The sequence below is a fragment of the Cyprinodon tularosa genome, unplaced genomic scaffold (genome assembly GCF_016077235.1).
Source record: "Cyprinodon tularosa strain WSP-4 unplaced genomic scaffold, ASM1607723v1 ctg52, whole genome shotgun sequence".
Taxonomy (NCBI): domain Eukaryota; kingdom Metazoa; phylum Chordata; class Actinopteri; order Cyprinodontiformes; family Cyprinodontidae; genus Cyprinodon; species Cyprinodon tularosa.
The window spans coordinates 295270-313371 of record NW_024039252.1 but is presented as its reverse complement, the minus strand read 5'-3'; the positions used below and the strand labels follow the sequence as shown (position 1 = coordinate 313371).

Sequence of the window (18102 nt, the reverse complement as noted above, 5' to 3'; positions counted from 1 at the left end):
GTTAAGAAAAAAAACATCTGCAGAATGTGTTACATCAGCATCTGATTACGCAATCAATTTTTAGAATAATCAATAGAATCCAAAAATACTAAAATAATTATTAGCTGCAGCACTAATAAATATATATAATCTATAATATAAATGATAGAGAAACAGAAGCAGGTAGGAGTGATCGTATGAAGAGACTTAGATCGGATTTGGCTGTAGCTTCGAAATTTAAGACTCAGATCAATATCACCCAGGTTGACCTGCATAAAAACCAGCTATCACTGGTTTTTACATGTGATGTTTGCATCTAAAAAACAAAAACAAAACAAGCTCTTGCATGATGCATCCTGACTGAGGCAGGCATAGCCTCTGCAGCAAAGCTACTATGAAACTAAAGCAAGCAGCTCGAAATTTCCATTTCCATTCCGCAAAGAAAAAAATATTTTACTTTCCAATGTTGCAACATCGAAGAACAACAGTGCATTTATCTGTTTTAGATATACTAATAATGAGTAGAAAGAGCTTCCACAGAGATATCAGTGTTACTGCTCAGTGGGATCATTAAATTCAGCCTATTATGCTAGAGAAGGTCGAAAAACTATTTAGTAAACACTGGTGACATATTAAGAACCTTTATAGTTCAACAGAAAAAAGAGAGCATACATTTATAAAACACTATTCAGTTAAATGATTCTCTTTAGTACAGATTTAACACTTTGCAGAAAACTGCTGACTTGGACTGCAGCAGTTTCAGCCACCAACAACAAATAAAACAGCATAACACCAAATTAAGTTAAAGCTAAATTAGTGTTTATAAAGTTATAATAATGCAACAGCTAGAGGAGGAAGAATATGCTTAAGAAGCATAGAAGAAATCAGGGCATAGTTGAGGCAAACGAGGAGAACGGCACATTACCGGCCAGACACGAAGCCTCGGACTGATGCCTCCCTTCTAGCCCATCCTGCTCTCGTCGCTTCTTGCTCCTCCTCAGGCTGCCAAACCTCTTCATGGAAAGCAGTGCGTGATTGGCTCAAAACTCAGCTTGACCATGACCATCAACATCACGATGGGATTGAAGTTTCAAAACTGTCCAAAGTGAGAGTTACTCCATTTTATTTCTGGGGGATTTTTCTGAGTTTAAAGTTGAAAAACAAACCCAGCTTAAAAAAATAGATTAATGGTCCTTAACAAAGTGGCTGACCTTAATGTATTACAACTATTTCCCAAAATATAAAATGGCATGAACGGGCAAGAAAAAAGTAGGAAAAGTAAGAGCTGAGCCAGCAGGAAATGTAATACAGCTAATAAATCCAAAATAAAAGAGGAGAATGTAAAAGCGGTGAATTCCAGAGAGCTCCAGCGTCGGTGATGCTCGGACTGGAGTGCCTCGCCTTCTCGCTCAGAGGTGCTGGCACTGTAAATTGTCAGGTGCAGCTGTGGGCGGCATCTCTCTAATATAGCAAGCCTGTCTGCTGCTCTAAAAGAGGCGAGTCCATAGAAACATCCCTGCCGATTGGCTGGAGCAGCCCATCTACCCACTCTCCCTCTTTCTCAGTGAGTAAATTCGGCACAGGAACATCTGCTTCACTCACTCATCACGTGAGGTCACTTCGTCGGGCTTCTTCTGGAGGTAAAAGCCTTCATTTGAAGTTGCAGTTCAGCACAATGCAGTTACCCTCCTCAGTGACAGTTGTGCGGCTCGGTGTCTGTAACCTGACCTTTAAGGCTGCTGAGACCAGCCCCCCGTCAGATGACAGCAGCGGGACATCCCATGCTCAGTCAGCTGATCAGAATGATTCACTTCAATATTAGGTCCGCTTCTACCATCTTCTAATGCCCCCCAAAGAGTTTAATAGGGCCGTATGGATTCTAATCAACATGTTATGCAAGGTGTGAACAGCCAACTTGACTTAGCTTAGATATAAAAAATCAGTTTTACTAAAATTAAGCATAATTAAAAAGGATCCAGGATTCAAATCCATTGGAAAAGGTGTATTTCTCTGTGAGAATGATTGCTTCATAGCTAAAGAAGTAATACCTTGTAAGGACCGGCTTGCAAGAATGTAGAAGGTCAAAGCCACCCAGTTCCTTTATTTACCGACAACAAATGGCACATTGGCAACCAAAAGTGAGAGAAGGAGGTGGGAGAAGACTGTGCATGGCTGTGCAGGGAGCTCCTGAGAGTCTGGTCACTTCCAGATAAGGCGATGGAAGCACAACGGCAGCAAGAGGCTGACAATAACCAGGCGATGGAAACAGATTTAGAAACGGACCAGAATGAGGCAACATTCTGGTCATATTTGCATCGATACAAACAGACCTGAGGCTAACCTGTCTTCCTCTGAGTGGCATGAGAAAAGGATGGAAAAAATAAAAATAAAGCTCTCTTTGGTGTTGAAAGGAGGTGCTATAACCATAGATTAGAGTTTGAAGAGACATATTAGGAAGGAGGCTATGGCATTAGCACCCCCTTGTGGTGAAAAAAGGCATAAACAACATTTTACACCTAATATTCAGCAACTTCAGAAAAGGTTTTTTGAACTTTTCCATGTCAGGACAACTAAATCTAAATATAGTTTAATGGATTTTATAGAACACTGTATATTATAGGACAAGACACACAGTATAATATAAGGATCTAGTGGAAGGATTTAATAGGTGATAAATTGTGTGGTAGTTTTTTACCCTCTTTACTCTGAAATATCTCAACAAAATCAAGTGGAACCACAGTTCTCAACCAATTAACAACACGAGTGATTAAATTAGCCACATGATTAATCCAGCGCTCCTGTGACGGCCTTACAGGTTTGGCCTAAAGGTTTGTTAGTTACAATTAGTGAACACACAGCATCATGAAGTTGATGAGCAAAGCAGATAGTTCATTAATAAAGTTGTGATGACTGAAATAGGCTATAAAATGTTACACAAGACTGTGAACATGCTATTGATCACTGTGCTATTTATCATTTCAAAAAGGAAAAGGTTAAGGAAAAAGCAAAAAATAAAATATATATATAAATTTTTTTTTAAATGTTTCCATTTTAAAATCTAAAGTGTTTTTTTTTAAGTACAGAAGAACAATCGTTCAGTTTGTTATGAAGACAATTCCCTGATTCACATATTTTATAAAACACCTGAACTAACCGTTTGTTTGGGTTTTTTTCCTTTTTATGGCTTAATGAGAGAAGTGGGCTTTACGCTAACCTGCAAGGCTTTAAAGCCTGATTTTGAATGTTGACAAAGCCATTCTCAAGCACATATCAAGGTGCTCATTTTAAGCCTGGATCCATATTTATTTTTGATTATGTTCATGGTGGAGAATCCTGATTCACAGCAGCAGTTTGAGCCAAACATACTTAAAATTTGCAGGTACATTTTTTGAGCACGCCATTTCACTTTTCTTTAACCAGTTCACAGCAGTTCTTCTAGCAGTCCGAACTTTATTTGCTTTCTTTATGTCATCATCTTCTCCTTCTTTCCCATCACCCAGCTTGCAGGCTGTGTCTAAAAGTGGTTTGCAGCAGTGACCCAAACTGACACAGCTCATTGGCTAATTTCTATCCATCCATCCATTTTCTGTCACGCTAATCCCAAATGGGGTCCCGAGGGGTGCTGGTGCCTATCTCCAGCTGTCTAGGGGCGAGAGGCAGGGTTCACCCTGGACAGGTCGCCAGTTCACTGCAGGGCAACACAGAGACAAACAGGACAAACAACCATTTACACACACAATCACACCTAAGGAGAAATTAGAGAAGCCAGTTAACCTGTCATGTTTTTGGACTTTGGGAGGAAGCCGGAGTACCTGGAGAGAACCCACGCATGCACAGGGAGAACATGCAAAGTCCATGTAGAGAGACTGGGAATAAAGGCCGGGAATAGAACCCGGAACCTTCTTGCTGCAAGGCAGCAGTGCTACTTACTCTGTAACTGAGCAGCCCGCAGTAATTTATAAATGTTTTAAATCAGTTGGGTCTGGATTAGCCAGCCGGTGGGTCTGGATCCGGATTATGGTCTGCTAATCTGCCATCTCTTGTCTAGTGGATGTGGAATAGAAATTTCCCACAATGACCCTTAAAAGTAGTGATCATTCATGGTCACTAGAGGAGCAGATATATCAGATATGCTTTGCGAGAAGAGCTCTCCTCGCAAAGCATTATGGGAATTGCTGTCACAGCGGCCCATCATTGCTAACCAACAGCGGCGACAAAGAACAAAGATTAAGCATGCACCGTGCGGGGAGGTAGAGTCACGAGACCAACGAGGAGCAAAAAGTAGTGATCATCTGTCCGAACAGTCAGTTCACTATAAAGTCCACTATATAGTCTGCAATCTATATAGTGATTGAGGGATTTAGGGGTTAGGGCAGACGTTCGGACACAGCCAGAGACTAATCACCTGCTTAGTTTAACAGGATAAAAGAAACAAAAGGCAGGGTTTTTACTTTCTGGAGCTGGGTTGTCCCCCTCTGGTTACAGATGATGCATTGAATGGAAATAAAAATGGTCAGATTTGTGAAGAAACCCTCATTGAGGCCTTGAATGGCTTATGTAAAGGATCTGTATTTGCAAAACATCACAAAAGTCCTGAAATTTGTGACTTAAGAGTTTTAAAGGCATCTAAGAACTGAAGTTTGCTTACACTCATCATTCAATGGGAAGGAGTTCATGTGTTGCAAGTAGATTTGGGAAACAGACCTTGAATATACGTCTGTTCTGAGACATTTTTGGACTGAGGGAGGTCAAGCACTAATGTACATCAAAGTTTTTAGAGTTTGAATGATAAAAACATTTCAATTGCACACTAGTTTTCGTTAGTATTACACACTGTAGGACTTTAATGAAACGTACTGATGTTTTTCGCTGTAACAAGAAAGTGTGGAGAAGTTCTAATGGCTGTGAAGTATTTTTCAAAGCACTGTAGATAGACAGCGTTTTGCCACGAGCACTTAATCAGTCTTTGACATTTAGTGTAAAGTTTCACTCTCCACTGATCATTTAGAGATGAAGCTGTGTCTCAAAGCAAATCCTACTCTAATGAACCCAAGCTGCTCCCTTTGGAGGAGTGAATCAGTAGGAGTGTGTTCTGGTGGTGTTTTTTTTTAGTTAGCCTACGATCAATACCATTCACCAGAGGAAGCTGAGCATACTAAGGTCTGGCCCAAGTTGAGCTGTTCCATCAGCCTCTGCCAAACTGACCCTCTGTGAGGAAACACAGAAGAATGGGCCTCATGTACATGCCAAAAGAAAAAAAAAAAGTGACTCATTCGTGGAGCTTTTGATGCAGCTTCCAACAGGGCTGTTTCCATGAACACAGGGCTGTTTTCTGTTATGCAACAATAAACCCATAAATGCATATTGACACGAAAGCTTAGGGTTGCCAGTTAGGTCTGCCCTTCATAAAGCACAGCCTTGTTCTGCCAACCCCGTCTCATTTATGCCTGTTTTAGGATTATGTTTAATGAGCTTCAATAGCGGCCGGTGAGCGCACTCTGGCAGGCCTCCTAAGGGTGAGATGCCAAATCTTTAAAAAGTGGCCATCCAACAGCAAAAAAACCCCCAATTCCTTTTCTCTAGATCACTAGATCAGGCAGGTCCAAAGTCAGTCCTCAAGGGCCACTGCCCTACAGGATTTCAATGGCTGTGTCCGAACATCATATATGGCACTATATAGTGGTTATGCCATTTTAGATGAGTGTCTGAATGTCTAGTGGATGAAAAAATAGTGGACCCGAAATTTCCCACAATGCACCTTGAAAAGTAGTGATCATCTATGGTCACATGGCAGGTATAACCCAAAATGCTACGCGAGAGCTCTCTTCACAAAGCTCTCAGGGATTAGTTATGGCAGAAAGAAAGAACAAAGATGGCGCTGTGCAGGGACGGCGAAGTTATGTGACCAATTGGGAGTGAAAAGTATTGATCATCTGTCTGAATGGTCAGTTAACTAGGTTCACTATATAGTCCCAACTCTATATAGTGATTGAGGGATTTAGGAGTTAGGGCGGACGCTCGAAACAGCCAATGTTTCTCAGCTAAACTGTTTACTAGCGCCCCTGAAAGCCACTTGCAACATTGCCCTGTCGCAGAATCATTCTTCCTCCATGTTTTGGAAGCAAATACCCAACCACTGTTGACCAGCAGAGTGAAAAGTCATGGATTTATGTAGGTACAGCACTCAGGTCTAACTTAAATCCTACATCAGAGAACCAAAAATGTCTTTGATCAGATTACGGTCATAACTGTTTTGTTGCCCAACAACAACTTTTAGCTTAGTTAGCCATCGTGCCTGTTGTAAAGTGGTGCTCTGGGTCAGAAGACCCATTAAGTGAAGGATCAGACACTCTCAAGTTATATAGGTTAGTATTTGAAAAGAGCAAATTGCCGGAAGCATCACTACCCACAAAGTTCTGTATAATAATCAATAATCGCTCATTTAATAAATCTCAAATTAGGGTAAAACTTGGGTCAAAGATAACACTGTTTTGCTTTTCAAAAAAACAAAGCTCCAGAGCACCTTAATAAAAAGAAGTGGTTATTTCTTCTTCTTCTTCGAAGTGCAAACTCCTTCTTTCTACTTTTCATCAAAACATTCAGCACAGAACCAAAAACTCAGCTGTGTTTTGTGTAACATTAAGCACAAGCAGCACAGGGGCCTGAATGTGGCTTCAACTTCTGCAGGAAACCTCAATAAAGTGAAGCATGTTCTACCACAGCCGTCTAACTTCCTTTAGAAGATTCTGCCTGCTCTATCTCTAAGCGTACAAGAAATCAGTGCTCAGATAAGGCACCATCGAATGAACAAGCTGAGTCTTTGTTCCAATTGTGGCCTATCCACTTACCTCTTCGGGTTCTGGAGAAGATTTTCATGCTTGCAGATGTGGAATTTGAGCGGAAGATACCGCTGAAGCTGAGGCGATGGGGGGACTTAGGTGAGGAGCACTGATTGGAGGGATACGGGAAAATAGATTTGGGTGAAGCTGATAGGGCCTTTGGCAATGAAGCAGATTGGGGTGTTGAAGGCCTGCTGGAGGGGTTCTTTATAGAAACTCCTTTGGTGGGGCTGGCTGAACGAATGAGACGCTCCTCCTGAGACAAAATAAAGAAAGAAAGAAAGAAAGAAAGAAAGAAAGACAGTTTTATACCCCTACATATCAGTAAATGCATGTTTCGCCATGAGAGCTCTGTAAACAAACAGCCAACTGAAGGGCCAAAGTGAAGAAAGCAAGAGTTAGGAAAAGATTTATTGTGAAACAAGGGCTGAGAGTCACACACTCAGTCACTTCTCCTTTTTTGACAGGCATTTGTTTAGTTAGCTACTCGTTATCTTATTATATGCTGTGTACAAGTAAAATCTAGAATAAAGCCTATATCCTCAGATTAGGAAAAAGGTAGCTTTAATCTTTTTTATATAATGAATGGGAGGCTCAATGACATAAAAAAAAATTCATGCATTCAGGTCCCTTTTACTTTGTTAAAATCTCAAACTTTAATGTTTCTAATTGAAGATTGATTTGAGATAGATTCCCTGAACACAGTAGTAACTGCTGCAAAAAAATGGTTAAAGTGTTGATGTAGAGGGACTTCAATGTTCCTTAGTGCAGAGAATGAAACAGTGATTCTCCATGTGGGGATTTTTGGTGGGATTTCTAAACTATACAAGGTATAATATAAACTATAAATAAATAATATAAAAATGGGATTAGATGGGCCATCTGGAACTGGGTTCAATGCTATCTAAGAGGCAGACAGTAGTATGTGAAGTTGGTAGATGTTGGTTCTATGCTCATTTAATATAAAAAATGTGTGTGTACTCGTACTTGCTGCAAAGTGAGGACATGTTTGTGCATTTTAAAAGTAAAGTGAGAACTTTGATGTAAAGTGCAGACTGGACCAACTTTGTTGGCTTAGGTTTAAGACTATGGTTTAGGTCAGGCATGCCCAAAGTCGGTCCCTGCAGGTTTTAGAGGTTTCCTTGCTTCAGCATTTATTGCCGATTAACAGGCTTTTGCTGAACTTTAATCATCAGAATCAGCTGTGCTGAAGCAGGGAAACATCTAAAACACGGTTTAGGTTAAGGAGAGGTTGCAAACACTAGGGTAGAAAACGATTGGAAGTCAGTGGAACATGCCCAAAAGGATAGTGTGACACAACATGTTTGTATGGCCATGTTTTTGTAGCATCGTGGGATATTTTCCCAGAAATATGCTACGGTACATTTTTTAAGGACTTACAGGTACTTGTAGGGACCAACCACTGGTGCCAATGGAAAAATGTTAGTTCTTTTGGTGAGGGTTAGGTAGAGGCCTAAGGTGTGAATAGAGTTTATGGTTTGGTATATGTTGATAATGTTTAAGGTTAGGCCATAAAAATGTATGGGAAATTAATCGAGGCCCCATAAAGATAGTGTTACGCAACAAGTGTGGAAAATAAGAGTTTAGGTGTAACTGAACTGGGGCAAAACGGATGTTGCAGTAAATTAAGCTAAAACCTAAGAATGCAGTCAAATATATGGTCTGAGTATCAGCAGTATTCAACAAACATAATTAATATGTAAGAATTTAAACTTTGGTCCATGACTTAATATGGAAAAAAGAGCTGACATGCAGGTCAAATTTATAGTTTTTTTCTGTCACACCCTGTAAAATACCTGTAAAATGTGTATTAACAATAAAAATAAAAACATGTTTGATCACAAAATTAGAACCTATGAAGCATTAAAAACCTCATATCATTTACTTAGTGGACAAGAAATGTGAAAACCACACATACTTCCTAGAAAGACTTGAAACACAAACATATTTGAATAGATATTACTGGGGAAGATTCCCTGTCATCTAGTTCATAGTCATTCCAAAAACGAACAGGTCCACCGATCCCTTCCTGCTACCATCGCAACCCCAACCTGTATACAGGAGAGCAGAAGACCTAGCCTATTTAGGCAGACCAAGAATTCCCTTTAACAACACCCCTTTCAGAGACTTAGACAGGTATGGGTAGTTGCAGGCTAACAAAGGAAATGTCCTGACATTTTGAATTGAAAAAGCTTCCTGGATTGGAAAAGAAACGCCTTCAAACTTGGAAACAAAGTCCAGTGGATATACACTATATTGCCAAAAGTATTTGCTCACCTGCCTTGACTCACATATGAGCTTAAGTGACATCCCGTTCCTAATCCATAGGGTTCAATATGACGTCGGTCCACCCTTTGCAGCTAGAACAGCTTCAACTCTTCTGGGAAGGCTGTCCACAAGGTTTAGGAGTGTGTTTATGGGAATTTTTGACCATTCTTCCAGAAGCGCATTTGTGAGGTCGCACACTGATGTTGGACGAGAAGGCCTGGCTCTCAGTCTCCGCTCTAATTCATCCCAAAGGTGTTCTATCGGGTTGAGGTCAGGACTCTGTGCAGGCCAGTCAAGTTCATCCACACCAGACTCTGTCATCCATGTCTTTATGGACCTTGCTTTGTGCACTGGTGCACAGTCATGTTGGAAGAGGAAGGGGCCAGCTCCAAACTGTTCCCACAAAGTTGGGAGCATGGAATTGTCCAAAATGTCTTGGTATGCTGAAGCATTCAGAGTTCCTTTCACTGGAACTAAGGGGCCAAGCCCAGCTCCTGAAAAACAACCCCACACCATAATCCCCCCTCCACCAAACTTTACACTTGGCACAATGCAGTCAGACAAGTACCATTCTCCTGGCAACCGCCAAACCCAGACCCGTCCATCAGATTGCCAGATGGAGAAGCGCGATTCGTCACTCCAGAGAACGCGTCTCCACTGCTCTAGAGTCCAGTGGCGGCGTGCTTTACACCACCGCATCCGACGCTTTGCATTGCACTTGGTGATGTATGGCTTGGATGCAGCTGCTCGACCATGGAAACCCATTCCATGAAGCTCTCTGCGCACTGTTCTTGAGCTAATCTGAAGGCCACATGAAGTTTGGAGGTCTGTAGTGATTGACTCTGCAGAAAGTTGGCGACCTCTTCACACTATGCGCGTCAGCATCCGCTGACCCCGCTCCGTCAGTTTACGTGGCCTACCACTTCGTGGCTGAGTTGCTGTCGTTCCCAAACACTTCCATTTTCTTATAATACAGCTGACAGTTGACTGTGGAATATTTAGGAGCGAGGAAATTTCACGACTGGATTTGTTGCACAGGTGGCATCCTATCACAGTTCCACGCTGGAATTCACTGAGCTCCTGAGAGCGACCCATTCTTTCACAAATGTTTGTAAAAACAGTCTGCATGCCTAGGTGCTTGAATTTATACACCTGTGGCCATGGAAGTGATTGGAACACCTGATTCCAATAATTTGGATGGGTGAGCAAATACTTTTGGCAATATAGTGTATATAAATATTTTTTCTTACTTTTTTGGAATAGAACAGAGACAATAAACACAAATCAAAAAGGCCGCAACTAAACAAGGTGGAGTCCTTACTGAGTGCCCTAAGGATAAATTTTACTGCTCCTTTGATAAAGTGAACGGCATTAATAACCTCTATCAGTTCAATGCCCGATCAAACATTGGGATAATCACTGCCTGCAAAATGTAAACGTGTTATCAGGGCCTGTCTTTGTCCTGACTCCAGCTGGCTGCTTGATCCATAGCTATTCCATATCTAGAGGAGACAGGAGCCTCAACGGGGCTTTACTTGGATGTTATGTCTGGTTATTCAAAGAAAAAAAGTGGCTGTTTACAGATTTTAGTTTACTTTTTCTGTCCTCAGCTGCAAGAGGGAACTTTAGCTTATAAGAAAATAAGCTTAAATGTATAAAGGAAAACAACATAACTTAGCCTTGCAGGTGCTAAAAGACTTTTATGTATCAGTCTTACTTTCCTAACAAGTGGACAATATTGTTACAAACATAATATGACTACAGTGACTGGTTTCAGGGTTATTACTGCAAGAATGTCAGCTATTGTGTTTTACAAACTCATACGCCTATATCTGTTACCATCAGTGCAGCAGCCACCACGAAGATAAAGACTGACATGGTTCTATTTTTGTTGTTAGTGCAACATCTCCAGCACACTAAAAACAAGTTTAACTGATTTTAGTTTGTAGTTATTTGATTTTGGTTAACTTTAACCGAAATCTGTAAAAAGCCACAGTTTATGAGCTTCACTTTAATATAAGTTAAACCTAAGCGGGATAAGTGAGAAATCAGAATAAATTCTGAGATAAATCTCTGCATTGCCTGGATCTTTTGGTTTGTGGTATTATTATTTTTTTGCTGAAACGAAAGGAAACGTTAGAGCCCCCCTTTCAGAGACATAGACATGTATCGGGTATTGGAGGTCAACAAAGAACCTAAACATCTGCCCTTTCCTAAGGGGCGGACCCGTTCTTCAGGTTCAATTTGCATGTTTTCTAAGTCAAACAAGGCTTTGTTTTTGGTCTACTCTATAAAGCCTCGAATTAACTATAAAGCCTATTTCTGACATTTTTAGTTGAAAAAGCGTCCTGGATGGGAAGCTAAATGTCTTCAAAGCTTTGAGCTTGCAATCCTGAGGTTGTGAGTTTGAAACCCACTCCCACAGACTGCTACTCTGGGTCCCTGAGCAAAGACCTTTAACCCCAACACTGCTCCATGGGTGCCGCAGAATGGCAGCCCACTGCTCCCCAAGGGGATGGGTTAAATGCACCGAGTGAATTTTGTTGCGCTGTACTTGTGACAGTGTAATGACAATAAAAACGCTGGAAAAAAAATATCTTGCCATGTGAAAAAAGGCACCATACTAGACATAAGCATAAGATAAATCATCACTAGATGCCGTGCGTGCTCTGCCTGATGGCATAATCAGCTTTGCAATCATAAAATTGAAGTGATTAGATTGTTACTGTATAAATGTATTGCTGTGTACAATATCAATAAATATAGAAAAGATCAGATCGGCGCATTTATCCAATATCCGATCCAGCTAATTAATCACAGCAGAGCCGATATCCTAACCAAGTGTCGCAGGGGTAGCTCTCTAGTATACTCTGTATTTGACTTTACTAAATCTTTAGATTGCTTTTAACATGGTCTTGTTTCTGAAGTTGATCCTGGTGGTCTTAACTGAAACCAGGACCCTGAAACATGGAGAAGAGTAAATGTGCAGGTGCACAACAACATCTGAACACCAAAATAGCACCAGAAACTCCATGAGATGGAGTTTCTTCTTCATGCTTTCCCCACTTTGGAACGAGTGCAATACTGGAGCAACACTGCCCACACAACAAGATGTTTGCCTGCGCCATCTTTGTTATTAGTCGGGGCTGTCGGCTAACGACAGCCTATGGGCCAGCAAAAGCAAGCCGCTATGACAGCAAATCCGATAGTGCATTAAGCATTCTGGGATATATCTGCTCGTCTAGTGAGCATAAATTATCACTACTTTTCAAGGTACACAGTCGGAAATTTCAAGTCCACTACTTTTTCATCCACTAACCTTTCAGACACTTATTTAAAATGTCCAAAAAACTACTATATAGTGCCCTGTACAGTAATTAGGGCGGACATACAGACACAGCCATGCTCACATTTACTCTTATGCCAGATTATACCTCTACCACCTGTTGCAGCTGAAAGCAAGCCACATCAGAGCGAGTAACATGTCCATTCTGCTGCTGTTACATTTCCCAGAGTCTGTTTAAACTGCAGCCCTCTTTTACCGCACCAACATAAAGATTTAGTTAGTTGTTCATTCATTATTGGTGTTCTACATACTTTGGATTTATAAAAAGTGTTTCCCAGTGTTTAATATCTAGCATTATTTGAGCTACTGTATCATTTAAACCATCTCAATTCTATCTGTCCATTGTCATCCAACTTCTGAAATCAAACCACCATTTTCACCAACATACCCATAACTATTCTTTTTTCTGAATCTCTCTGTAAACTACGCAGAAGTTTGAGTGTGAAAAGCGGATCAGCAATTTCTGAAAAACACAGACCTGTCCATTCAGTACCAACAAACTTTGCCAAATTCAGGGGAACTAAACCCATTTTTTTCCATGTTCTGTCATTTTAGTTAAATGTTTATACTCTGTTGTCACATTAGTGGTCGATTTACTATTGGGGTCAAATCGCAGTTTCATTGGTGTAACTAATAAAATGGCCAGTTAAGGTTAAAGTTCTGAAAAAAGCAGCACTCTACCAAGTTCAGCAGTTGCAGCATTCATTTTCAGTGTCGCTCTCCGCGATAAGAGGTTTACCTTCATGAGGTCAATAAAACATAAACAGATTGAGAAAGCCTTCACTGTTTGCAATGCAGAGACAAAAACAAAGCATTAGAGGTTGAAGCTAGTCTACCAGGAGACAGAGACGGCCTCCTCCTCCCACCACCACTGCCTCCTGTCTGCTCTGGAGGAACCAACAACAACCCATTTAACGATTTGTGTGCAGGGATGCACGGACGAATTAAAGTATACAAGGTTGTGGAGCTAAGAAGTGTTTTCACTCCAAACAGTGAAATGCAACATTGACATTTTGAAAACAAATGAAAAAAACAGACTAAATGGTGCAAAGAAAAAAAAACTACTACACTCAGAATGCAGAACATAAAGTCTTTTCTTTTTTTCTTTTTACAATGTAAATCAAAAAAGGAAGAGTGTTTTGTTTGGTTTCCTTTTTCTCTGGCACATTTCAGCCTTAACCAATCATTTGGTAATCTGGAGGAATGAAAGTGCACACACCCATCTTCCCCATTTGCCAACAAATCTCAATCACATATTATGCAAGAGCTTGTTAAGACAAGCAAGGCAGATATCAGGGTTTTCTCTGGATATCACTCAGCATTCATTAAACACAAGCCAGGACGGAGTGTTATCAGCACTGCATAGATATTTCCTAGATAATACTGAAATATGCATCTTCAGCTGCAGTGGATGATTATTCAGAACACTAGGAAGAGACGGTAGGAATAGGGCTGCTTTTGTTACCAAAATATAATAAATAAAATCAATGCACTGTATGCCATTCCAGCTATGCCTGGACTCTGTGGGTGTGTTACTGTAAGGCAAATTGAGTTGGCAAAAAAAAAAAGACAGCCTATTGTAATGTTCTAAAATTAATCTTAATTTATTCAAAGCCAAAGAAACACATCAAAACAGATGCCACAATTCATCGAGAGGGCCAGGAAAAGGGCAAGCTTGAGCAAACAGTTGGAAAATGATTTACAAAGTATGAAAGAAAACAAAATGATTAAATACCGTCTGACTGCCACTTTTGGTTTGGCCACTGGTCTCCAATTTAGGGGCAGTTAAATCCCCAAAGTCCTGCACATAGTAGAAATATGTGTGTCAATTTTCTGAAAATACAGCAGAGTAAATAAAGGGTGTGTGTCTGCGGGCGTCGCATCACTGGAAACTGTGCTTCTTTTCTGCAGAAGGCTGTGGGTGTTTGTAACCCCTGCAGAAACCTTTGTAACACAATCATAATGCAAACAACACTCCTGGTTCTTTCCTTCATTCCAAGGGTTAGCTGCTACTCTCCAACATGTGAGAAATAATGTAGCAAAGAAATCAGGTTTGGTAACCAAGTTATAACTAGCTGACACATTCAAGTTCACACTGTACTGTGTGGTTCTAATGTCACAGTCAAGTGCAACATTCATAACATTGCATCAGATCTGAAGGTCTTCCCTTCAAATATAAACTTTTGAACAACACCTTATCGACACAATCTGTAATAGTGGCTGTAAAAACTGATATGGAATAGGTGTGTATCAATCCTGCTAATTAATGAAAATAAACAAAGTTTGCAGCTAATGGCATTGAACTAAATAATTTGGTCATATTTGGTAGGTGCCTCTAATTGATCATATCTAGTGTCTAATAAATGGCCTAGCAGTGACAGACAATTTTATTTGGGCTTTGATCACATAAAATATACCAATTAATAGCAGCCATTTTTCACATTTTAAGTCAAGAAGGTTGAGGAGAAATTAAACCTTGTTTTGAATTTGTGTTCATATTTCAAAATCGCTGAAGGAGAAAACATTTTCTGACACTGTGCACACTTCAGCTTAATTAATCACTTTATTCTCTGAGGCTATAGGTCACAGTAAGCAGGGATGTGTTTAATCCTTTATAGGGCCTTCAGTGAAATACTTTGAAAATCTAAATTTCCAGCCAATAGTTTTATTGAAATCCAGCACCGGACCTTATTACCTTTGTTGCATTAAAAAAATATGGATATTTTGATGGCAAAAATGAATGTCAACGTGATAACAGGAAACACCAACTTGCCCCAATATATTAAGAAAAATAACAAAAGTTCTTCTATAAGAAAATTCATGAAAAACACTCTGAGAGTGAAAGGATCACATTTTTTTGGTCCAACATAACCATAGAGGCATTAATACTGGCACTTACATTTTTTAGTTTATGAACCTAAATATAATTGCTAACTAGGCATATTAACTTTTTACCATTTTAATTAGCTTTTTATCTTTTTTTTTTCATGAATTGTTAACTTTTGCTTTTCAACTTAATATCCAGTAGGTAATATATCATTCAAGGGCTCATCTATTTGGTCAAATGCCAAAATAAGATGTACAGCCATGTAGCAGTACCTTTGCTGAATAGCTGGTATAGATCTAGTGCTTCTAGACTTCACTAAGGGATGGAGGGACTCCATTACTAAGGCAAGTGATAAAAAAAAAATGGTAACTTGCCCTATAAAGGGTTAATATCAGGCACACAAAACAAAAAACAGGATCTTTCAAAACAATAAAAAAGAATTAAAGGCTTTTTTTTTTTCTTAGTGGTTTGGATGTTCTTTTAGCTACTTTTGTTTTTACCCAAAATAAATAAATAACAATAAAAATAACTTTTAAGGTTTTCACCTCAAAATTGAAAAAGAAAATATTGATTTTTACTTGAATTCATATTTAAAAACGAAATTAATTTAACCCCTTGGAAAATTGGAAATGCACATGGAAAATTCCATATGCATGTTTAGTGACAAAACAGAAAACATTTGACAAACAACCTGTTTTTGTTTTTTTGTTTTGCACATGTCAACAACCTAAGGTCAATAGCGGATGTTGCCTGTAGTTGTATCACAATAAATGCATACCGTTTAATTTGCAGATTAAATAAAAATTATTAATGCATTATATGCATTTCTGCATGAACTGAGCCACACTTAGTCAAAGCTACTGATTAACATGTAATGATTAGGGACGGAATGACACTAGAGAAAAGCAAAACAACTGAAAGTAAAAAAAAAAAAAAAAAAAAGTTTATCGGGAAGTTTTCAGCAATGCAAAACTTCCCCGACTTACTGGCATGTTTATCCGCAGACTTTTCCTCTTTTTTGGGATCTTTTTTGAGCTCCCTTTGCTGGACTCCATCAACGTGCTTCCCATTTTTCTTCTTCTTGATGTTTAAAAAATAAAAGGAAAAACAAAAATGATCGATTTTCTTAAGCAAGTAACTGGTTGTTTTCGATACATCTGTCCTACCTTGACTTCAGCTGCCCCCTCTACTCCTTTACTACGACAGCAGCAGGCGAGGAGCAGGCTCGTCCACCAGGAAGTAGGCACGGCTGTGAAAAAGAGGCAGGGCGCATCTCCTGCGCCACATTGTTTACAGGTGTTCTGCTGAAATCTGTCACCCCTGAGGAAACGCGCTCCCTGCTGCGTTTCCGGGTGTGTGTCAAAGGCAACATAAAAGCAGCCTCTCCCTGTTTTTATTTTTTATTTGCTTTGTATTTATTAAGCATGAGGTATAAATAGGCTCATGTTTTTACAAAGTTTCAGGCCGTCCAGTCAAAATATTTAAATCAAAATTCACATGTTTTTTAATTTTACAATTTCAAGTAAATTTCGTTAAAGGTTTGAGAGTCTAAAGTAACATCTTATTTTTCATTTTTAAAGATTTTTATGTTTAGTCTATTACCTTCTGCAATATTTTTTATCTAACGTGGCATAACCAAGGACACACTTCTAGAAAAAAATACTTTGACTGAAACCAATTTTAACATGACACCACACGGCTAGAACGTGTTTCTTCACCAACAGATGTCAGTATGACTCAGATATTCATTACATAACATGCCCACGCATGAAACCACAGATTTTGGTGCGAAAACAAATTATATAGCCTATATGCATGTTATAAATTTGGTTGTTTTTTTATTATAGTTCTTTTAGTGTGTATTACTTTTTGTGGTCATGCTTTCATTAGGTGTGCAGGTTTGTTTTCCCATTGTGAAACAGTTCCATGTGCTTTTATTGTTTTTAAAGTATAAGCATGTATGTCCTCTTCGGATTTTTGGATGTTTTAGCAGAAATGAAATGTGAAAAGCTGGATGCATAAATAATGGACAAATCTGCAGAATTATTGATGGATGTGAGTAATTAGTTGCAGTTACTCAGTTACATTTACTTGAAAAATTTTTTGAAAAAAAAAATACTTACAACATTGTACTTTTAACTTTTATTAAGCAGTTACTTTAGATGTTTTTTTGTTTTTGTTTTTATTGTTTTTTTACCTTTACTTGATTAAATTATGATGAAGTGGTCTTACTTTTAACAAAATTTTTGGGTACTCTACCCACATCTGTTGGTTATTTTTCTCTGCTGATTTCTTTTTTAAAGTTACCCAAACCTGTTTCATGACAAATCTGTGTTTGAATTCTTGGAATTTCCCAAAAGGGCAACAAAAATGTGCTTTTATTTTGTATTCCATTCTCCAAAAAGCAAGGGAACAATGGTTATAGAAAGGTTGTTACTGATTTAAATTTGTATTTACAATAGACTAAAATTTTTAATTGAATGAAGAGAAAATAGTATCAGATGGTTCAGAAGTCTTTGCAAGCACATGCTTGACTTCTATCCCAGATCATGGGTGTTTATGCTGCTCCTGAGTGTCAAAAGTCACTGGGGTTTTATTTGTTTTTCTTTTTTATTAATAAAAAACATGAATTTAGGATTGGGGCCACTTAAAAAAATGTAAAAAGTTTTTTTTTTTTTTTTATGTTTTTTAGATTTTATTTCAGTATAATATGAGGGGAATTCTGACTTTTTTCTCAGAGTCCTGACTTTAACTTCAGAATTCTGACTTTTTTCTCAGAATTCTGACCTTAATTTCAGAATTCTGACTTTTTTTTCCTCTTA

At 39.1% G+C, this 18102-nt stretch overlaps 1 protein-coding gene across 6 annotated transcripts in view; it reads right to left on the bottom strand.

Moving 5' to 3' along the window:
• LOC119795704 (5'-AMP-activated protein kinase subunit gamma-2-like) overlaps nucleotides 1–16578 on the bottom strand; it is a 45295-nt gene extending 28717 nt beyond the window's left edge. The window contains exons 1-4 of one of the 6 annotated variants that reach the window (XR_005282359.1): nucleotides 16447–16578; nucleotides 16267–16360; nucleotides 14189–14254; nucleotides 6828–7074 (exon numbers count right to left, since the gene is read on the bottom strand). Coding sequence is in view for 5 of the 6 variants with exons in the window: in XM_038303837.1 (XP_038159765.1) it covers nucleotides 6828–7074; nucleotides 14189–14254; nucleotides 16267–16350 (397 nt within the window). In the remaining variant the exon portion in view is untranslated. Of the gene's footprint in view, nucleotides 1–904; nucleotides 1680–6827; nucleotides 7075–14188; nucleotides 14255–16266 lie in introns of those variants that run through there. The other 5 variants (XM_038303837.1, XM_038303838.1, XM_038303840.1 and 2 more) reach the window with 5 other exon arrangements.
• Between the last annotated feature and the right edge of the window lie 1524 nt (nucleotides 16579–18102).